The sequence below is a fragment of the Centruroides sculpturatus genome, unplaced genomic scaffold, assembly GCF_000671375.1.
Source record: "Centruroides sculpturatus isolate CEXI.00-Female unplaced genomic scaffold, Cexi_2.0 scaffold1025, whole genome shotgun sequence".
NCBI lineage: Eukaryota > Metazoa > Arthropoda > Arachnida > Scorpiones > Buthidae > Centruroides > Centruroides sculpturatus.
The window spans coordinates 20,449-44,864 of NW_019385163.1; the positions used below are offsets into that span (position 1 = coordinate 20,449).

Below are 24,416 nucleotides of genomic sequence, written 5' to 3' on the forward strand. Positions count from 1 at the left end.
GAACCTCGTAAACTCGGCGTAATGTGGACCGAAGGGTGGCCGAGTTTGTGAAAATGCCGGGTTATCGGGAATGGGGTTAAAAAAAATAAGTACGAGTGTTTCCTCAGAAAATACTGTACTGTACTTGTATGTATTGTTTACTTGAGATTATAACAGAGAATAAACTGCCCAAATACCCTTAAACAAAGGAAAACTATGTACTTTATGAAGGCTACGTACTTTACTACATGAAAATGAAAATTAATGAATACACTGTAGACAGACCTCAGAAAAATACTTTATGAGAGCTTTTATACTTTTATAAAGCTGTCTATAATGAAAATTAATTAACTAAGGATTTTTTTGCCCTGCCAGGGTGTGGACGAGTTATCCGGAGTGCCGGGTTATCGAGGGCCGAGTTTTCGAGGTTCTACTGTATTGCTTTATTTTTATTTTTGTATTGTTAGAAAAACAATCCTATTAAGTGTGATATTATACTGAAAAAGATCTTAGATTGAAATACATATATAAAAGCAATAAAGATAATACTATAAAAAATTATTTTAAATTTTATTTTAAATATCATTTACTGTTAATCTAAATAAGCTTAGCCTTGGACAAAGAGTCAGAAAGAAAAAATAGATGACAATCATTTTATCTCATAAGTTATATATAGTGTAAATAATCCGACCCAGTATATAAAGAGTATAAATTATACTTATAGTCTTTTAAAAGAATAAATACAAGTAAACTTAAATTCAATATCTGCTTCCATTAGTAAAGTAGTTTTAAAGTTTATTTTGTAATCTTTTATAATTCACTTATTAATAAACTTTACAATTTTAACAATGATAAAATATTGATGACATAAATATCCGACTTAAAAATCCCAAAACAAAACTGAATATTAACTAAAACGAAAGTATAATCAATTTCCTACAATTCCTACCTTGCATATTAAGAATCTTCAGTTGGATTTAATAATATATTAATACTTTTTAATATTTTAAGTCACAATTTTGTTCTGTTTACTTCTTAAATTGCACCATTGTTGTTTTTACTAAACTTGCTGAATATATTTATATTAATATCTCTAATTTTCTACTTTTTAATTAAACATACAAGGTTTAATAATAAAGTTCCAGGACTGATGCTGGTACTCTGTTACTGGTAATGACAGAAAAATGCTTAATGTATCAGATTAAAGCTTTGATATTCCTCTTTTGCAGGACAAGTGAAGATTTGGTAAAGAGAGCATCTTGCCCTTCTAAACATTAGTCATCGAAGGCACCTTTGTTCCCATTGTCATGGATTCCCACATGGAACAAAGAATGAACATCGAGTTTTGCTGTAAGTAAGGGAAATTGACAACAGAGACTTACAAAATGAACAGAACCATTTACTGCAAGAATGCCCTATCCCATGGTTGTGTGTTTGAATAATAAGCCCAACTTCGCAATGGACATGAAGATGTTTGTAATGACCTAAGAAGTGAACGTCTGTCTACCAGTTGTTCAAAGGAGACTGTGGAGCATGTTCATAATCCATCCATCATCCATCATGTGGATGGTCAAGCAACAGTCTGACTGTTGCTTGACCATCCACATGATAGAGAATGTGCTGCATATCAATCACAAAAAAATCTGACAGATAGTGACAGAAGATCTGGGAAAAGGAAAATTTGTGTCTCACTCTTTGACTGAAGAGCAAAAAGCTCAGAGTGTCCAGTGCTGCAAAGAATTGATTGAGGTCATGGATTCAGACCCTTCATTGCTGGATCACATCATCACAGATGATGAAACCTGGTGCTTTCAATACAATTCATCAACAAAAAAGGCAAAGCATGGAGTGGAGAGGAACAAATTCACAATGGCCCAAGAAGATTCACCTACAGAAATCAAGGATCAAGACAATGCTGATTACTTTTTTGACCACCAAGTCATCATTCACATAGAATGCGTTCTTGACGGTGCAACAATCAACAGTCCCTTCTATCAAAATGTTCTTTAATGAGTACTGAAGTACATTCATCATGTGAGACAATGTCTACAAGAATGTGGCAATTAAGCCTGAAAGAGGATGACAATGCTCATCCTCTTTCAGGCTTAATTGTGACACAGTTGTTAGTGAAGTGTGGTGTCCCCAGGCTCAACCATCCACCTTATTCCCCAGATTTGGCTCCCACAGACTTCCCTTCATTTCCTAAACTCAAACTGGCACTGAAGGGACAACATTTCAGGAATGTTTAGGATATCCATATTTCCATGATGGTACAACTTAAGTGCATTCCAGAGAATGACTTCAAAACCAGTTTTGGAGACCTCAAGAAGCAGGCAAAGCTGTGCATTGAATGTAAGGGAAACTACTTTGAATAATCTTCACCACAATTTGCTACAGTAACTTCAACATTCCAGGTACCAGCATCAATCCTGGAACTTTATTGTCAAACCTTGTATATCTTAAGATTTTAATTTTATTTAAAAAAGTAATTTAAAATACCTTGCGCATAAAGAGTAAGAACAGCTTGAATGGCTACATAACTAGCAGCAAACTGATATTTCTCAAACATCACCTGGAAAAAAAAAAATGCAAAAATATTAATTTTTTTCTACAGAACTGTTTAATGAATCTCTTTTAACATGCAAATAATAATTGAGAAATGGAAAGAGTGAAAGTTTCCTTAATAAATTGTATTACTTACTAAATTTATTTTTAAAAAATGTTATCAATAAAAAAGAAAGTTTTAATTATGTTACATTNTATCTAAATCTAATATACTTCTGGAAGCGAAGACTAGCTCGGGGTCCGGGTGGCGTAACTGGCAAGCGCACCGCACGGCACCCGGAGGTTGCGGGTTCAAGCCCCGTCCAGGGCCAGTTCTTTTATTCCAGAATGTTCTAAATTTATTTATTTAATTATTAATTTAATTAAGAGATGGCGCCTAACGCCTACCTTTAATGTCAAATTACTTAGTTCCAATCATTTAAAATAGCCATATTATAGCCCGATAAATTAGGTGATCGTTTGGTGTTGTTGTTATCAATAAAGAAGAAAGTTTTAATTATGTTACATTTTCTTTTTCTTCTAAATAAAATGATTTTTTAAACTTGATTTCTTAAAGACATTCTTATATTTTAAGTTAATACTTTCAATCTTTTCCATTTTTTTCTTCTAGAATAATCCTTATATAATAAATTTGATACCATTGTAAGCTACAATACCTATAAACTAGAGAATAAGGTTTATTCCTCCAGTATAAATTATCTGAAATTCAATTAATGTTTTCATCAATGAATCTGTTGTCTTCAGGTCAATCATGATAGGATACAATAATGCCACATAAATTATAAAAGTAACACATCTTTTGATCCAAGATGTGGATTGTAAACAAGTCCAAAACATATTTTCATCTGATTCTAAAAAATCAATTCAATTATTGATATTCTTTCTTATTAATATTATCAATTATTATCAGATAAAATTTCAAATCTGCCAACTTTCAAATAAATATAATAGTTTTAATTTTACTATAAAATTATTAAATTCTTAACTCTTCAGTTTTAATAACTCATGAAGATAACAATTTATTCGGTATCTATATTAAAATGATTTATTTTAAGACTGCTTAGGAAGCTTAACACTTCAACAAAATGGTTAGCCTTCACTGAACATATTGAATTCAATCAGATTATGAAGCCCAGCCTACACTTTAGCTGAAAATAGTGGGGAAGGTTGAACATTATTGTTAAAACTGCCCAAAGTGAAGTAGTTCTGGCTGGTCCTAAATCCAGAAAAAGCAGGAAACTAGTGATTAGAAAAGTAACTATCTGCAAAACATCTGTCTAAACTGACTGTTCCCTGTGTAAGGAACTGTTTTGGTAACCCCATGTGAAAATATCCCAAGTGGAATAAAGAAGAAAGCAGTTTAGTACCCCTGAAGATTAGAATTTCTGACCTGGGAATTCCTGAAAAATTTCGAAATTTTTCTTGTCTCGACACCCAGGAAAGACTGCTCGAGACTTTTATAAAATTAAATTTAAAAATCTGAAACAGAAAAGTGTTGAATTTATTATAAATTCAAATTTCAATAAAATAAGTACTGAATCTAAGATGATGATTAAAAGTTTATTACAAACTAATGAGACTTATTTAACGAGTGCAATAAATATAAGGTAACTTGAAATTTTATACATCAATTTGTATTTCTTTTAAATGTAATACATTATCATCTTTATTATCAATATGGCTATGAACAAGGTGCAACAAAACAGCCAAAAGAAAAAGACATATTCATTATTTGCCCGTTTGAGTCAATTCATTCATACAATTATCCTTCTTTCTATTTCAGGCAAATATTAGTTAGTCAAGCAAACAAACATTTTGTTCACATTTATTATATGTTAATTTTCATTTAGTTTTTGTTATATGTAATTAATAACAACTATCATCATTTTGATATTATTTCCTTTCGTTTATACTTAAACTTTTACATATAACAACAGATAATCCAGTAGATTGTTTGGCATAAAAACTTTTACTCTTTATGCATTAATTCAAAATAAAATCTGTTAAGATAAAATTTTTTATTTTAATTCAAAACCTGTATTTAATTCATTGCATTAATATATTAAAATGACAATAAAATATATTGAAATACAAGTAATATATCAAAAAAACTAATTTTTATGATAAAATCCAAGTCCCAGCAGTTGAAAAAAAACCTAGAACTTTAAGGAAAAAGTTTCAAGTCTTGGAAACATAAAAATAACTGAGATTCAAACCCTACTGAAAATGATAGGTTATTTGAAACTATGTGATTTTAATAATTTTATAAACTCTAAGCAATCTTAAAGTATTGATATTTATTCTTTAATAATTTGTTTTTTTAAGAATTGTTATATTTTCATGTGAATTGAAGATAAAACTTTATTGTCATCAAAACAACATATTAATTTATTAATTATAGTTATTTAAGATATATTCAATATTCACCTCTATCATTTTTTCTCTATTTTTTACTGGATTCATTGGTGGTTCAGTAAGGAGAATTTTGCTATTCTTTGGATCAATATTCATTTTTGATGGTCCAAAGGTATAATCCCATATGTGACACATGTCTTCCCAGTTTCTCACGATACCATTCTCCATCGGATAAGCAACTTCAAGCATAGATCTTAATTTACTAGCTTCGTCTCCAACCATTAGATCCTGAAAAAATATATCTTTTAAATTAAACTTAGCATATCTTTGTTAATGTAAATTTGAAAATGTTTCAATAATAGTTATTTAATGTTACAAAATAAATATTAGATTTCTAAGAAGAACAGCTGCTTTTTTCTTAATTATTTTAGATAAAAAATTGTATGTTTTGTCTTACAACAGGTCATATTTTTCTCAAATAAAGAAGTTAAAATAGTAAATAATTTTAAAAGAAATTAATACAAGACAAAAACATTTCAGGACTGGTTTTACATTAGTAAGGTTAGAGAAATTTACAAATTTTCAAAATGATTTTTTTTTTATAATTCTTCTATATTAAATTAATTGATTTTTTAATCTGTTTCTAAAATCAAAGAAGAAACTCTTACTAAATTTTAAAAATTTTAGAGTTTTATTGTAAAAAATTTAAAATTTACAAACTAACTTTAGACAAATGCTACAATATTCTTAAGTTTATCTATGGTAAGATTTCTAATTTCTAATCTCATTCAAAATTAAACAAATCACATTAGATATTCAATAAAATTAAAAAAAAGTTTAGATAATATGTAGATATTTACTTATCAGTATGCCGACAACATTTAACTGTAGAAAATTATCTGAAAATCAATAATTAAAACTGCTATATTTTATCAGCTATATACTAAATTAATTAATCTATATGGTAGTAGAAGTGGAGATAAGCATTGTCGTAATACTGTAATTTAAATTACCTAATTATCAAATTAATTTATAAACATCTAGAAAAAACAAAGTGGTATATTACAAAAACATAGTTACTTAGAATTAATCAACAGGCTTATTATACTCAACTTTTCCAAATGTACTCCAGCCTTACTGGCCCTTTTCAATTGGATAACACACAAAAAAACAGAGAGTATGGTAACTATCACCAACATTATAATATACCTTAGAAGTACAATAATTACAAATTATTAAAAGTCTTAAATAATAATCCCGTTCATTAATCCAAAGTAACTATGTTTTGTAATTAATACAGGTGAGAAGCTTTTTAATATAATATGGTACAATTTTAAATCCATAATACTTATTAATAGATAAACTATTATTAGTTATTTTACCTAAATGCTTTACTAAGAACTATTTTAACATATAAGGAATTTAACATTGAATGATTGCCAGATTACATGTGGGCTCTAATAACGTTACTAATTATTAAGTAATTTTTACTAGAGGTAGGCATTACGCACCATCTCTTGGTAAATATTTTAAAATGTTCATGAGATATACTGTCCCACCATCACCACCTTATATTCTCAATATAAGATGGTTGGTGATCAAAAATCAGTTTCTTTTCCATAGAAAATTTCATCACTTTTCATATTTACCTTAATATATAAGAGCATTATTTGATATATTTTAAAGTTAAAAAGTGAATTTTTAAAAAATTAAACAATATAATTGAAGCTCGACTGTTATCAAAACAAAATCCTATATCATTTTCAGGCTTAATAGTTTGTATACAAAATGATAGCATAACTGCATACATCCAGGCCAAATATTGATATTTAATTAATTAAATATTAGCTTAAATCTTATCCAAAAATAATCTTGCAATTTAAAATTATGTATTAAAAGAAAAGAGTATGACATTATCAACAAATATGAATAAGTAAATACATATACAATTTACCAAGGCCAATATAATAATACAAGATTAATATACAAACACCTGACTGACTGATAAATTTCGGCTAAATGTAGGCATAATCACTTACATTTAGACCAAATTAACTCAATTAATTAATAGTCAAAGTATTCAGCAATCAGATACAGTAGACTTTCGATAACTCAAAGCTGAAGAGATACAAAAATTTTCAGTTATAGAAACTACCATTATTTTAATGAAATAAAATATCTCACAGTTATAAACAATATAGTTAAAATTTAGCTATAAAAAAAATTAACAAATAAAAATTAACACACTAACTTTAGAATAAACACAGCAAAATTCTTAGATTTATTTATGATAAGACTTTTATTTTCTATTCTGATTCAAAATTAAACGACAGACAGTCAACAGCTAAATTATGGTATTAACTACAAAAGTGTTTAAAAAATTAAAAAGTATTAAAAAAAATTAAAGGTGGATACAATGGTTTAATGATGTAAAATACTAAGTGCAATATTTGTTATATTATGTGTATATTTTGTAAAGGTCTACACCACCTAAATGGCACATTTGGAATATGTTTATCAGAGTGTACAGGGGAACACCAGAGTATAAAATTCTTAAATATTCCACAACTCTAAGATTATGAAATATTGTGAATTATAATACAGTGATACCCCAAACTTGCATGATAGGTAGGACTGAGCGATAACCGCGTAAGTCGAATTCGTGTAAGTCGGGGTATAATTTCGCAATTTGTGTAAAATCCAAGTCGGATGTATGTAAGCTAATAAATGCTCTCATTAATCTTATCTCGTCTTTTGATTCGTTTATGGTTACAAGAAATCACCATAAAGAGTCTCTCAAGTCTCCGTAGATATAACAAACACAGAAATAAATAACACAAAATAAATTGTAGCTATGTGTCAATTCCGCACAACACGTCTGAACATGTAAGCTGAACAATAGTGTGGGGAGAGTGAGTAATCAAGAGTTGCATGGCGCTCAAACAAAAGAGGAATCGATGGGATTTGAAAATCGCGTAACTCTGGGTTCACGTAAGTCGGGGTTGTGTAAGTCAAGGTATTACTGTACACATACAAGAGAAGATCATTTTACATTGTGTGGCACTTATTTTTTCATATATTGTACATCTAGAGTAGAACGTTATCACGGTTTTTTACATGTATTGATGGTGTAGTTTTGTTAAATGTGATTAATGCCAAATCTTAATATTCTTTTAATAGTTGTAAATGCCATATTTTAACTGGTTTTGTTAATTCTTTAAACATGTTTATATGCATATTGATGTTATTTTTCTGTATTGTCTCAAAACAATTTCCTGTATTTTAGACCTATATCCAACTGAAGAGGGCTAAGTAAAGAAAGCCAAAATGCATTTATAATCTAAATAGCATAATAGAGTCTTGTATGATAAACCTGTAAATTTAAAATGCAATATAATAGTCCAGTGATTCCCAACCTGTGGTACGCGTACCCCTAGGGGTACGCGATAGGTTGTTTAGGGGTACAGAAAAAAGTTAGTTATTATGGCAGAAAAAATAATATATTATGTATCACAAACTAATAGTATTAAAAAATTANAAACAATTTCCTGTATTTTAGACCTATATCCAACTGAAGAGGGCTAAGTAAAGAAAGCCAAAATGCATTTATAATCTAAATAGCATAATAGAGTCTTGTATGATAAACCTGTAAATTTAAAATATAATATAATAGTGTAATATATATAATAGAGTCAATAAAATAAAAAACAAACCTGCATACAAATTTGTAATTGACAATTCACTGCTTTTTGCTGAACAATGCTTTTCACAAATTCAATTGCCTCAAAAACATCTTGTTTTTTGAATGATGTACTTTCTAGAAAGCCAGAAAAGTTCTTGAACTTTTTGCTATTCCTACATGTAGAAGCAGAACATTTACGCTTGACAGGATTTATTTCTTCCTCATCTTCATTGCTTGTTTCTTGCACTTGGTTCTTTACTTTAGCTAATGATGTCTTCAGACAGCTAGATCATTGTCAACATTGACAAAAACTTTAAATGACACTTTCTCATCACTCATTGTTGTAATGAAACTGACCTAGTCTTCTTCAATATAGCTGATTGATTTATTCAAAGTGTAAACAAGTTTCTCACCAAAATCTACTTTAGTAAATCAATTTGCAATAGTTCTTTGTAGAAGCTCTTGATTCCTAACTTTGTTGGACTGCAATTTGAAAAAATTGTAGATCTATAAATTCCCACTGTTGTTTGTCTGTCTTTCCTGAATCTTGAGAATGGAATTAGATAGATGAAATCCGAGCCCAGATATGGAAATCTTAGAGGCAGGAGTACCCAATTAACTATATATGAACTTCCAGTGCAAACCAGAAGTCACATTATTTCAATTCAAAACTTTTCCCCTGAAAGCAGTTAACAGAAAATTGGCATGACTCTATTGTTAAAGGAAAAGTATGATGTACAGGGGCAAGACACTACAGTACTAATTTGAGGTGGAGAGCATATATTTTAAATTAAATTAATTAAAAATTTCAGCTTAGCATTGTGATGATGTCACTATCATTTAAAATGTGAACATGCAATTCAAACTTTACAGTGAGATTTAAACAGTAAGAATGTTTAGTTCCAAACAAGGAAATACATGTAGATAAACTCATAAATCTAATTTGTCAAATATAACAACTTAATAAATTGTCAAACCACAAACACATTTATTACATTTTGAAATTTTCAAAATTTAAAAATTTAAAAATAATTTTAAAGCACTAAGACTTCATTAGTCAATTTTTTTTAAGAATAAGTTTGTTACTTTACATGCAAAACACTGTTAAAATTTTGAATTTTATGTTGTACAGAGATATAATTCTATTCAATACTAGTCTACTACTTCATGACAATATAATTTTTCCTTAAAAAAACACAAAATCAGACATGAAATAGTTTCTGGACCTTAACTTTTGAGTTTGATTACTTTAACTTATAAAACATCTGAATTACAAAACAAAACTATTTTGACTTATAGAAATATGTGTCTACGAGCATTGTGTCTACGAGAGTTAAGTCAGGTAAAAATAAAAATTAGAGTTACCAAAGTTTGACTTATCAAGAATCTACTGTACTTGTATAAGAGAAATATATATCAATGATTTTATAGATTACAGCAAATACAATTTCTCTTGTAAAAAAATATTTTTTCTGCCAAGTCCTAGAATATTATTGTCTTGTCACAAAAATCCAATATTAAAATTATATTTTGTTGATAAAAGTTATATCCACACATACACTTTACTGTATTTATTATATTACTTACATGATTGTCAGCTGCACTTTCCTTAAAAGCAGCATTAAGGAATGGGCATTGATTATAATTTAACTTTATTAATAAATTAAAATTTTAATTAAGAAGAAAAGAATAAAAATTTAAAATTAGAAATAAATTTCTTACAATTATTACATTGTTTAACAAAAAATAAAATGTTATATAGACATAACTTAATATTTTCAATTTTTATATTACTTTTTAAATATAAAATTCATTATTTATCAGGAATAAAAGTTTATTTGTATTTTAGTATCCACGTTCCTGGTTATTTGTCGCATGATATCAAACAGCTGGAAAATTTATCATCAATGATTAAATCAACAAAAAATTTAACTGAAGAATCAATAAATTGATAGTGGAATTGTACTTTGTGACACAATTCATAATTCTCCAAAATTCTGATCAAAATTCAAAATACACAAATATTATGCTTTATTCAAGTGAATTCTTTAAATATTTGAAACTCAAATGATTCCAAGCTTTTCTGGTTAAAATATTTCAATATTTCTGCCTCTGATGAATCACAAAGGCTCAAAACTGCTTGAATTTTGAATATTTAAAGAATTCACTCTAAAAAATCACAATTTTCTTATACTGTATACTGTGAAATTTATAATATAGTAATCTTAAATTTGCCTATTGTAAAAATGTATATACAGGTCAATCAAAAATAGGTAATGTATACAGTTATTTTTATTCTTTTTATTTTGCAGGTATTGAGAAACAATGGTAGGCAATTTGAGTGAAGAACAAAAAGTGGATTCTGAAGCAGTATTGGAAGATTGAAAAATGCCAAGATGGTGACACAGAACGTGGTAAGAGACATATGACACTAATCCACTGAATAATTTGATAATTTATCATATTAGAAATAAATTTTATGAAACAAATTCAGCAATTAATGCTTCCTCAGATACCTGAGACATGAGAATGTGATGAGAGTTACCCAACGTTCGTGAACAGTCCAAAAAAGTTTAAGCAACATGCACATCAGGAGCTATCCATATCAAGGATATCCTTCCAATGTTTAATGCCTAATTGAAATTAAAGCCAGAGAACATTCAGATTTAATGCATTAACCAGTGAATCCATGCCATCAAATTTATTTCTGATACAATACATTGTCGAATGTTTTAGTTGAGTAGTGTCAAATGTCTCTTTCCATGCTCTGTATCATCTCAGCATTTTCAGTCTTCCAATATTGTTTCAGCATCCGTTTTTTTTGTTCTTCACTCAGATTGTATACCATTGTTTCTCAATACCTGCAAAATAAAAAAAATAAATAAATAAAGAATAAAAAGAATTGTATATCTACTTTCGGCACACCCTTTAAAGTGTAATAAACTGTCTTAAGATATTAATAGTTTTAGAAATAATTTAAAAAAATTGCAAATATATTATTGTGTTAAATTACTGTACTCTCTACTGTAATTTGTTGATAATTATTATTAACAACATGTGATATTTCTAAATCTTTTAACATCTTAAGATAGTTCATTACTTTTATCACCAGTATTACAGCCTGATGTATGTCAATAATATTGTATATATAATGTATTGTGATCAAAAGCTTGTATTAATTAAACTTTTACAAATCAATTTGCTAGAAAATTATCTATCAAATATAAGACTATCTGAATTTTATAAACTTTAATACAAACATAAATGTTGTTGTTTGTATTGTCTATCTTTTATTTCTTATACTCCTGTAATAAATTATTATAAATAAAATGAAATCAATAATGATTGATAGTCAAATGGCTAAAATATTAAAAGGTCATACACTATTTTGATAAACTGAATTCTAAATCCTCAAAAATTTTCATAAATAGTTTTGACTTAAATCTGCCAGACCCCTTCCCTCAACAAGACGACCATACAATTGTGAATCTGGCCAAACCCATGATGGACATGAAAACAAATGTCTTAGCATCTATATAATAGAAAGGATTATATACACATAACATTAATGATTATTACTTGATTAAAAAAATATTACTTTAAAGAATACAAATACATATAATTTAAAAATTTTGAAATGTCTAGAAAATTAACATTAGTATGTAAATAGATGAAATAAATAATAGGAAAATAAATCTAAATCAAAGTGTCATAATATTTGGTATCATATACTGCTGACTCTCAATTCTACAGACCTTGATATAAGATATTTCAGAAACAATATGCCAAATCAATGTGTTTCAAGGTTCCATTCTGTGTGCTTATTGACAAGACTGTCTTGTTTATAAAATTGTACTGACTGCTGTGTTACCAGCTTAGAGGTATGAAGAAGTACATGTTATGAGTTGCAATTTGGCACAGAGTATTAGGTGCCCAAATCATGCGTGCATATAAAAAACCAGACTTGTAGGTAGTCAGGGGACCGAGAACTAAGTCAAAATAAAATACAAAATGGCGACTCTCTCTATAAACAGGCAAACCAAAATCAGGTGGTGAGAGTACCACCCACAGTCGTTCTAGGAAGTGAACTCTGACCCTAGGACTGAAGATGTAGTATTTTCTTTGTTAAATAAAATTTGTAATCTAATTTTGTAAATTTGGGAGTGCTTCAAATATGACATTAAAACAGGGTTTTATGTCATTACAAGTAGGTTTTTAACATTATCTAGTATAGTAAAATAAAATTGTGGGACTGATAATTATTTTTTTCAAAAACAGGAAATTTTCGTGTCACATCAACAAAAATTCAACCAGAGCAGACTTGCAATGGAGAGAAATTTCGAAATTGGATAGGTTAATATCATCGAAAATGTATCATGGACGATCATGAGATCGTCCATGATACATAGTTTGAACAATTGAGCCCAAAAGCAGCAATACCAAAGAAGATTGGAGAATGAGAACGAGACTCGCCTTGAGCATCAAAGTGATTCTACTTAATAGTGAGTCTCTGAGACATAGTCTTGTCCCAAATACAGTTTTGCTGTTTTACTTGTTTTAAGTTATTCTTGTAATAATATGAATGTGTTGAGAATATTGCATAGTATATAATGACTCAAGACCAATTTGGATGGACTATTTAGATGAAATAGCATCTGTAAATAATACCCCGTTTGCACCGAGCATTTCGATCTAGATTGTGACTAAGGTCGGAGACTGTTCCGTGGTGCGAACGCTCTCGACCGTTTCAATCTCAACTGAAACGAGGTTCAATCGCGATCGATTGAAGAGAGTTCTCAAAACTAGATCCAGTCATAAGAGAGATCCCACAATCCCACACACGCGAGAAAATACAAGATGGCTGCGGAACACGTGTCAGGCTATTGACAGAGAAATAAAAAAGACATCTGGAGAGACAACGACATCTGTCTATTATTAGATGTATGGCAAGAAAAAGTATTTATTTCTAACCAAAACTTCCATTTTGTTTGTTGGTGTTCGTGACTTACCGTGTAGTTACGTCAGTTTTATGATTGTGTGTAATAGCCAGGTTCTTCTTGAGCAGACTGCCTGTGCGAACAGCACGACGTTCGACTAGCGACAGTCACAATCCAGATTGTAGGTAAATCGAGATCAAAGTGAGTCGTGGATTGTGTGAGAACATAGTATAAGAGACTCTGACCAAAAATGTGTGGTTTGTTTCATAAACAGTGCACTGCATAGCTATTGTCTAAGATAATGCTTGGAAGCACTGCATTATTATTCATCACTATTTACATTGTTCATATCCCTTATCGTATTTTATATACAGTTTACTATATTTTATAATAAACTATCAGCATTATTGGATTGCTACTCTTCCTATTAGTCCATTAAATTGAGGATCAACAGTAAAATATTTAGATGCATAGCTTTTAATGTGATAAATTATATTTTAAGAAAAATAATTAAAAATTTAGCAGCAGATAAAATAATTAAAACAGCAGATTAAATAATAATATAAATTATCATTACCTTGACTTCTATATCTCCAATTTTATGAGCTGCTCTAATTATAGGCCTTCCAACCATTGAAGGAAATGTAAATGCAGGAAAATTTGATCCAGCATAGCCACATTTAACAAACTGAAATATAATTTAAATTTTATTTAGTTTGTTCAAAATACAAAGTGCTTTACAATAATAACAACATATTTAAAAATATACAAGTTGATATTTAAATCTTTCATCCTTTAATGAAATGGAGTCTATGCACAGTGTATTGTTATAGTCTTTGTGATCCGTACTGTTATGCAGCAACTTGTATGCTGTGGGGTTTTTCCAGAAGCAAAGTTTAGCTTCCAAATACTTAGTTATTTGCTTGTAAATGGATGAGAGTCTATGTCATAATTCACAGTTATTTACCTATTTGATATAGTAGATAAATTTGTGTGGTATTCTCCAGTTGTGGATTGTTCATAAATTGATCTATTCTATGTACCAGGTTCTATATGAGTTTTTTACTGTATCCATGTGCTGTAGCTATTCTTTCTATACTTTTCAGCTCCCGTGTGATGTTTGCGATATCCAAACAGTGGTATATGCTGTTTTCATTACAAAATAGTGGCATTTAGAACTATAATCAGAAGAGTATACACCCACTGCTCAAATATCATGAACACCATAGCAAAGCCCAAACATATATAGAAAGAATAGCTACAACATGAGTACAGTAAAAAACTGATACAGAACCTGGCACATACAATAGAAGACCAATTTATGAACTGTACATGCCTTATGAATACCAACACAAATTTACCCGCTACATCAAATAGGCAAATAATTGTGGATTATGACCATAGACTCTCATCAATTTACAAGCAAATAGCTAAGTATTTAGAAGCTAAACTTTGCTTCTGGAGAAACCCCATGATATACAAATTGCTATATAACATTAAAGATGATATAAACTATTTAAAAAATATAAATTTCTCAACATTTTCAGCATATTTCACTTTTCATCAGACAATTTACAAAGCAATAATTTAGTAAAAATGATAAAATAACATTGACAAAAAATTAAATTTATAACATTAGTAAATAATATCATTCTAACAATATTTTTCTGTTATCATCATCATCAGTCTTATTGCTTAGTAACCTCATTAACAGTTGATTATAATAATATAACTTAAAAAGAATACATTTACACTGTTCAAAATATGATTTATTTCTAATTAAAATCAGCAAATTTACCTTGAATTCTTAATGTAATTAAAAGCTATTTATAAAATTCATAAATTATGCTGACTTAATCTTAAGTAATTATATATTGACTAATCACAAAAATCAAAAATCTTTACAATCCAGCATTTAATTTTTGAAAAAACAAACCATCTCCGTGTTCAAACTGCACCTAATGACAACATTCCAGAACACCAGTGGCCTAGCGAACATAACTGGCACCCGGGGCACGACACTTTATTGGTGACCCCTCCCCCTCCAGAAACACACATAGTTTGGGCGCCTCTGCAAGTGGCACCCGGTGCATGATACACCCCCTTGCACCCCCTCACTATGCTACTGCAGAACACCAATTCAAAATGTTTTTGAACTGATGTTCTGGCAACAAGAAGTGAAGTGTGTCTACAGTAGAAATGAAATCAACAATCTATTCACAAGCGTCAAGTGTCAAAAGTTAACCACAAGCATTTGTGTAGCCTACTTAAAATAAAATAAACAGTAATTAGTTATTTAATGAAGTAAACCACGCATAATATTAACACTTAACATATTCTGTATACACTGAATCAAATCATTTTTAAAATAAAATGTTATGAAAGTATTAAAAAAATATAAATTATCTTAATACTTTAAAAAACAAATTTCTGTCATTTAGTAATTGTCAAACATAAAAAAAAGCAAAGATATCAATTCAATAGTTTGACTTTAATCAATATTTTTTTCCAAGTTTGCTTATATTTATTGCTTTTGTTAGTGATAATTTCCTAGTAAAATACAATTTCTTGTGCTTCCATATCCTACGTAATTATGCTAACAAAGATACTATTCTCTCTCAAATACTTAAACAACTCTCTGATTATAAAATCATTTCCTTGATGTTATTATCTATTACCTCTTTCAAGTTAGAACCAAAATTATGACGTTATAACTGCAGATGATGAAAAAACATCTGATTATACAATGATTTATAAAGTTAACTTATGATATATTTATATTGTTAAATGATTAATATTATTTTACAGTATAAAATAAATGAATTAACTAAGAACATATTTTATCCAGTTTTTTTTAAATCCTGTATTAAAATAGTTCTTAATTTTTTATTAATGATTTAACACATTCTTAAAAATGTTTAGTTTACTTCTTTTTATAAAATTACTTTAATAACTGAGCCATTCAATGGATACAAGTAACAAAGTTTGAGTACCAGTATATTATTGATAAAGTTTAATGATGTTTTAAAAAGTTATGTTATTAAAAGAAACAAGAATAGATATAACCAAACATCTAAATATTGGATATTTTTCTCCTATAAAATAACTGTTATCTTATAGAGAACCACATTATATGAAGCAAAATAAATGTGCTAACTCTGTTTATATTTATTACTGATTAACATCTTTCATTTAAACATATGTGATACTGACTCATATTTCTAAAAGCAAACAAAATTCTTAAAAATTAACAAAATTAATTGCCGAAACATAATTATAATTGCCGAAAAATAACCCAATATTATACAGCGGTTGGTGTGGCTTTATTTCACGTCTGAAATGATATTTAGACAATTTCAAATCATGACCTGTTATAATATCACTTGTAATCAAGTAATGCCATGCCTTGTCATTTGAAATTGTCCAAAAATCACTTCACATATATCATTTGAAAATGGTAAAATAATATTTTTGCTGAGATTCCAGTAAAAATATTTCACCATTGTAAAATCTAATGATCATTTAGTTTAGTAGTAAATTATATAATTTAAAATGTTCTGGAAGAAAAAAATTGATCCAGAGTGAAAATCAAACCTATAATTTCTGCTTACTGTGTGAGTGCATTAGCAATCATGCACCGAGTTCATATTAATTAATAAGTCTGGAAGCAAAGACAAGACAGACATTCAAGTAGTGTAACTGATAACATATCTGTACATAAGTGAAAGTTGAATATTTAGTTTAGAGTACAATGTAAATTGAGTTTGTATTTTATTATATACTAATAACAACATTTTTAATATCCTTAAAGAAAATATTTCTGTTTCTAGAAATCAAACACAAAAATTAGAAAACAATATCATAACTAATGTTTATAAAGTTCTTTACACTGTTTTAAATTAATTCTGGTAAATGCATTTGTAATAATAATGATACATTTTAAACAACAAATGAAAACAATTTCAGATAAACATTCCTACTCATTGTCTTTAATTTTGGCTGAAAATAACCTGCGATCACATTAAACTGATTACAATTAAAATTAAATTTGGAATATTTATAATCTTAATTTAGAAGTTTTCATACTTCATTAAATTCCTAGCATTTGTTACTTCAAATTATTATTCATTTGAAGTAACAAATGCTAGCAATTTAATTTATATGCTGGATAAAGTACAATTACTGGTAATTAATAATACAAATTATAATGAATAAATCTTCAAGCTATATATTTTTTAATTGTTTTAGGCTTTTAACACATCCATTTAATATCAAAGTCAATAAAAGCTGAATTTCCTCTAATTGTAGTTTTATTGACTTATCCTGATTAATGTTATTGGTTGATTATCATCATCAGTATAGGCTAGTCCCAGAGCAATTATTATAAGCAGATTCTGTTGTATTTCATTTAGTAAGAAAATTTTAAACAAATCTTTATTTCAAGTTTTTCAAATTACACAAAGTTATGTAAAATTTATCATCTGTTTTTATTCAGATTATGCATAATTACATATCAACCTTAACAATAGCATGTCTATTTAAGGCCATAAGTGTAGTAGAATTCCAATTTACAATTCTATCTCATTATTGAAAATGTCATAAATCGAAATTTTAAATAAGGTCAAGATCTCCATTATTTCTTATGATTGAAATTTAACCTTATTCCATAACACAATCATCTTATTCATGTTCCCAAAATAACATCAAAGTGTTACAAAATTCCTGTTTATCTATAAATCAATTATTCTAAATGAAATAAAATAAATCAAATGAAAGTGTTGTTCATGTTAGTCATTGATATAAAAGGAACTAATATGAAATGATAGTAGTAAATACAGCATAACAAAAATATTGTAAAATGGTAAAATAGAGTGAATTATGATCACTGATAGCAGGGTTTATAATGTAAATTTCATTAAACTGCACAACTCATCAGAAGGAATATCACTATCTACAGCAAGTAAAGGTACAGTACAATGTAAATAAAAGAAAAACAGAGTTTGAAATTGAAATAAAGAAGTGAATCGTGCCAAATGATCATTATTACGCTACATTGTGCTTATAGAACAAATATGGAAAATACGACACGGTTTCAAAATATGGCAGAAAAATAGAGACCAAATCTATGAGCAATCCAATCTGAACATGCAGGAATGTCTATCTCTTTGCACCAAAGATTAGAATATTTTATTCTTCTAAATATCAGTTGGCACCCAAATCAAATATCTCATCTTATAAATGGCAAAGAAATATTAAAAAAACTAAGTTATATCAAATTCTTGTATATTGAATACTCTTAAATCATTCATTGCAATGTGTTTGTAATTTTTGAAAAATTGTACAAACCAAACATTACTTTTTAATATTAAATTCCTACTAAATAATCAGTAAACATTCTAATAAATAATAAATTTTTAAAACTTAATTTTCTTATTTTCTAGTTATTTTATTTTTGATGACGATAATGCTGGAGTATATATTTGTCCATAATATTATATATAAAAGAACCTGGATTAAGTGGATATTATCAGGATTGGAAGCTATCTGCTTAAGACTGATAGTATCTTTAATTTAAAAAATTGCCTTATATTTATTTATATGGTAAACCTATCTAAAAAGGTACCTGAATACAGCAGAAACTTGCCTGCATGTAAAAAATTCTTCAGATTAACAATTTTCTATATTAAATTCTATTATAAGCCAGAAACCCATCCAATGTGAAAATAGAAGAGGTTTTTGGGTACAACAACAAAGGATAACACAAAAACTTAAAATTCCATTTGTATACAAATAAGTAAAATCACCTCCATGTATAACCATCACTGCAAAGCATGACAAACTATTCCAAAAAATTATTTTGAACCTTTTCAGAAAAATGAAGGTCAGATGACGAGGAAATACAGACACAAGGTTTTTGTTAATATTTGCCTTGCTGGAATTAACCAGGAACAGAATAGAATACTTTTTAAAATTGAATAAGTTCTCAAGAATAAGCAACAAATATAATTACAGTAGAACCTCTATTATCCGGACTAATTGGGGATGAAGGTAGTCCGGATAAGGATAAATCCGGATAATCAAAACAAATACTTTAATTTGTCTTTTAATGATAATGCAACACGTTTTATTTTCTATGGCATATCGGTAATATTAAAAGTAAATACTGTATTTAAATCGTGCAAATCAGCAAATTCGTAAAATTTTTGTTTATTTTGAACAATCCGGATAATCGAAAATCCGGATATTGGAGGTCCGGATAATGGAGGTTCTACTGTATATTACAATAACTAAATTATTTAAGGAACATTTACTTATACCACAGACTGACACAGACATAACAAGCAATACTAAAAACTTGTAACGCTTGCTATGTCTTGAAATCTAATGTTTTTGGATGCCCTCTGGCAAATTCATGACAGAAGTCAAGTTTTGTCTATTAGGTTTAGTGATGTTAAATTTGAAATTAAAATTTTAAACATTTTCAATTTTTTCCTAGTAATTAAAGTTTCAAACTTAAACATAATATCTTCATCTCCAGTACTGCAGGCAATATTAGTACGTACTGTATGTATGTAATACTCTGTTAGTCTATACATAGTAAAAATATAAAGAAATAAAATAACTTGTTTATTTTTTAATTAAAAAAAATTTTTTAAGCTTGCTATTTATGAGCAAGTTTCATAAGCTTAGAGTGTTTTTTAATTTGTTAAAACTAATCAAGTTTTTATTCTGTCGAACTACTACAGCAAAAACTCAAAATAGTAAATAACTTTAACATCCGACATAAAACATTTTTGCACCCTACCCTAAAATCAACGTAATTAAGGAAAATAGACAGGAGATGATCTTGAGACATTGTTCAAGTGTAGTACGTGGTCAATGCTTCATAATGATTACCTTTTTTGCTCATTTGGAAAAGCAAAAGTATTGATTCAGGATTTTTGTTGCTAGACCAGTGGTTCCAGACATATTTTAATCACTAAACCTTTTCATCCTAATAAAAAGCTTTGAAAAAAATCACTGATTATAAATAACACAACAAATCAAAAATATGAAAAGTTTTTATATTTTTGATTTGATACAAAAAAAAAAAAGAATGAAAACAGATTAATAATGAAAAGAATAATTATTATTTCAAATTGGTAATTAACATAAAGGATTAATTTTCATAGATGATTTCATCAGCAGTTGCGATGGGACATTAACTAGTGGCGAGACAATCAAATGCATTTGATTTTTGGCAAAGCGTTATAAAATGCTAAAGAAATCAAACGCTACCATTCCAGACAGCAGTTTCTCCGACACGAGCGAATACTTCGGCATTCAAATACACGATTAGATTTTCTAACCATTACGCTGGACACATTTTACATTTCGAAAACGCAAGCACGCGGCATCCACACGCGTCTCCTTTCCCTACGGAATATTAATTCTCGAAACATTATTCGAATAAATTATTAATCAACATTCAAAAACCCGACGTCACCGCAGAACCAGACATTTTCATCGGCGAAACCCCAGAGTTCCGCAGAACGCCGGAGAGTCGGAAACCGCCGAACCGGCATCCGAGCACCGCGTACCTCCCGCCGTCTACGGAATTACGAGACGACGACTCCGCAAGAGTCAAACGACCTCCGTCGCAATTTTTAGCTTCGCTCGATGCGAGTCTGCAATCGTACCACATTAACATAAATACAGTAGTAGTACTTTCGATCGGCTCGATTATTATTAATAAACGAAACGAACGATTCATAATTTAATTTTGAAAACATTCAAATGATCATCAATTTCACCACAAACAAATATAAATTTTAAATTGAATGATATACAGTAGTAAATATTTTAACATTCAATGGAAACTTAATAAATTCTAATATATTAAATTGAAGAGGCGAAGTTGTTAAATCAATACACTTAATCATATTAAACATCTCTCTTTGCTGAATTTACTTAAGACTGACATATTTTGAGATAAGTTCATATAGATATAAGGAGATGGAATAAACATGGCGTTGCTTTATAAATACTTACTCCCGTTCCATTATCGCATATAATGACTTGCCTTCCTTGTCCGTCCATTATGCCTTCGATCTTTCGTAAAAAATCAAATTTATTAAAAGACCAAGCCTATTCGTGAATCACACATTTCACTCGCAAGCAATGAACCATCTTTTACGACAAAACGCCACGTGGTGTTCGGTAATAGAACTAACAGTCGCGGTTTGGTCTCCATTTTTGTCTATAGATGGTTTCTGTAATATTTCGGAATTTTAACGAAAATTATGGAATAAAACCATTCACCATTAAAAGTTATACTGGAAGCTTTATTATGGCCTGACCAAACCCAAAACGTGAAGAAATTCAAAAAAAAAAAACTATTGTCAGTTTTTAACAATGAAATTATTTTATTTACGGGATATATCGGGAGGAAAATTGGTACGTTGATCTCCCACTCTTCATTGTCGAATCCTCTGTTTTTTTTTTCTTCCTGGCACTTTCTTTTATTACTTTGGGCCCGAGACCAGACGTTTGACTAGTTCGGGCCTAGTAGTGCAGCGAGTAAGAGAAACAAAGCAGAAACAAACTTGCGTGGGAAGAATCGGAGAATGAGTCCGAAAGTGGAAGCGTGTACGTAGTTCGTTTTGCCTCTATTTTAAGAAAGATAAATAATTGAAAGGTAGAAGAACGTTGTCTATTATCTCACAAGTATCCTTTAGGATAACTTCGGGGACGTGCGGTAGACTTTCTCAGTATGATGCGAGTCTTCGAAATGCCGCCCCCTTAAGTTGCCGCCTCTCCGTATCATAGCACGGCGTGGCCCTAGATAACTTACTCTTAACTAAACTAAATAATGATGATAGAATGCCAGTGTTTGAATTTATTACACTACATAGTGTTTAAAATGACACGGTTTAACGCTCTTTCATTTAGCGCTTTGTCTAGCAACTTTGTCGTCTAATATTATCGCTTAGGATGCGTTAACCCATTTTCTGCTGTAAATATGAACCTAAACAGTTGAAATTTTCATGTTTTAAACTCATTCGAAAACTAATTGTTTCTCTTTCTCTAACAGCCCAAATCTGAATTCCATGAACTAAATCTTCTATTGACTTTTAATCCCCTTCTCTGTAAAACAGTTTCTAACTTTTTCTGGCTCAACTTTAATTACTCTCTATCTCATTAACACAATATCAATTACAAATAACATATACCGTAGCTCTTTTCTCACCGCATCCTGCAATGATTCGCCTAATATTAATATTAATAATAATAATAATAATAATATGGGCTTAAACTTGATAAACTTTAAAAATCCATCCTAAACCCCTAAAACTTTTATTTTCAATACTTGATATTCGAGTAAATTTTTCACGAAATTTACAAGACAGAAGACCTTATAAAATTTTATAAATAACGTGACGTCATCGACGACAACAATTAGATTCCAGCTTTATCGGCGATTGTTGCCCAATAGACAATACAAATGCCATTGTTGCTGACCGGAATCCAGACGTCATTTTCGTATCACCGGCAGTTTCTAAGAAAAATACCGAAATTTTTTCTAGTTTTAGAAGAAATAACAGAAGAAAAAGCTGAGAAATTGCAGAATAACAGAGGGAAAAGGGAAAGACAGAAACACCGTATTTTAGTAAAGGAAATAAAACTGAAATGAAATATTTGGAAGTCGACATTAGCCAACTAACAACAAATTACTATGGAAGGAAACCATTTTAAACCAATTCGTATTGCGTGTAAGTCACTTTATTTAATACTAGCAGATGAGCCCGGCATTGCTCGGGCAAAAAGTAACGATAGCAAAGATTAAATTTAGATTATAGCCGATCTTACTCGTTTTCACCGAGTGCAAAAATTAGGTCCCTCCCTCTTCTGAGAGTAATTGGAGAATTTTTAGATAGATGCTTACCACACAGGGATAAAGAAATAAGACTCACTGCAACCACTAACCGGTACTGTACGTACTAAGTGATAAATAATAAACGTTTTTGTAACTCTTTCCGGGTTCTTCTTCGGGTTTAATAAATTCGAAAAGTAAGCTGGATCTTCCAGAATCATTCATAAATATAAATTTGAACATAAAATCGAATATTAAGAGAAGAGTTCGAATAAAGCGAACTCATAAGCACGCGCTCCGTGTCGACTTTATATTAACGATGGAACACTAAATATCGTTGAGAATTTTTAGAAGGGTCTAAAAATATGTTCGATTTTTCGCATAAATGCAAAAAGGACATTTAAAATAGTACAGTAGAAGCCGAGTTCTTCGGGGTAATCCTTAACTCCCTCTGTCTCCCCGCAGTGGGAATTTCGAAAAATCCCTTCTTAGTGTGCATTCTCATGGCAAACCTATTAAAACACAATGAAAAATGCAAAAAACCACATCTAAAATAGTATAATAGAAACCGAGTTCTTCACGCCTTAATCTTGTTCCTCTCTCCTGCGGGGGAGAATTTCGAAAAATCCCTTCTTAGTGTACGTTCTCATGACGTACCCTAACTGTGTACCAAATTTCAACTTTAAATTCCTAACCATTTGGGCTCTGCGCTTATTATTATTATCATTATCAATCCATCTCGATTATATAATAAGTGTTATGTAAATTATTCGAATATTTTCGTGCGTTTTCTTAAGGAAATTTTGTTCCCTTAAGGAAACGCAATATATTAATAGCATAAGAAAATACTTTATGGATAGAGTTTTCTCTTACAGTAGATTTAAACCTCGCCATAACACTTCGACTTATTTCCCACTAACATTACCATCAGTCGTGTTTGTTTAGTTAAGTTACGGCAATACAACACTTGGGCGATCTGCCTAGTGAGGATGTCTTCAGGGAGGTCTTTTTAAGGGTAACTGGCCCTTATTTGGGATTTACAGAA

At 29.5% G+C, this 24,416-nt stretch overlaps 1 protein-coding gene across 5 annotated transcripts in view; it reads right to left on the minus strand.

The window, feature by feature from the left end:
- LOC111635635 (actin-related protein 2) overlaps positions 1–23,586 on the minus strand; it is a 38,666-nt gene extending 15,080 nt beyond the window's left edge. The window contains exons 1-5 of one of the 5 annotated variants that reach the window (XM_023380652.1): positions 15,455–15,580; positions 14,096–14,206; positions 10,169–10,189; positions 4,972–5,187; positions 2,479–2,551 (exon numbers count right to left, since the gene is read on the minus strand). In XM_023380652.1, coding sequence (XP_023236420.1) covers positions 2,479–2,551; positions 4,972–5,187; positions 10,169–10,189; positions 14,096–14,206; positions 15,455–15,517 — 484 coding nt within the window. In that variant the 5' untranslated portion in view covers positions 15,518–15,580. Of the gene's footprint in view, positions 1–2,478; positions 2,552–4,971; positions 5,188–10,168; positions 10,190–14,095; positions 14,207–15,454; positions 15,581–21,549; positions 21,730–23,443 lie in introns of those variants that run through there. The other 4 variants (XM_023380653.1, XM_023380654.1, XM_023380656.1 and 1 more) reach the window with 4 other exon arrangements.
- Between the last annotated feature and the right edge of the window lie 830 nt (positions 23,587–24,416).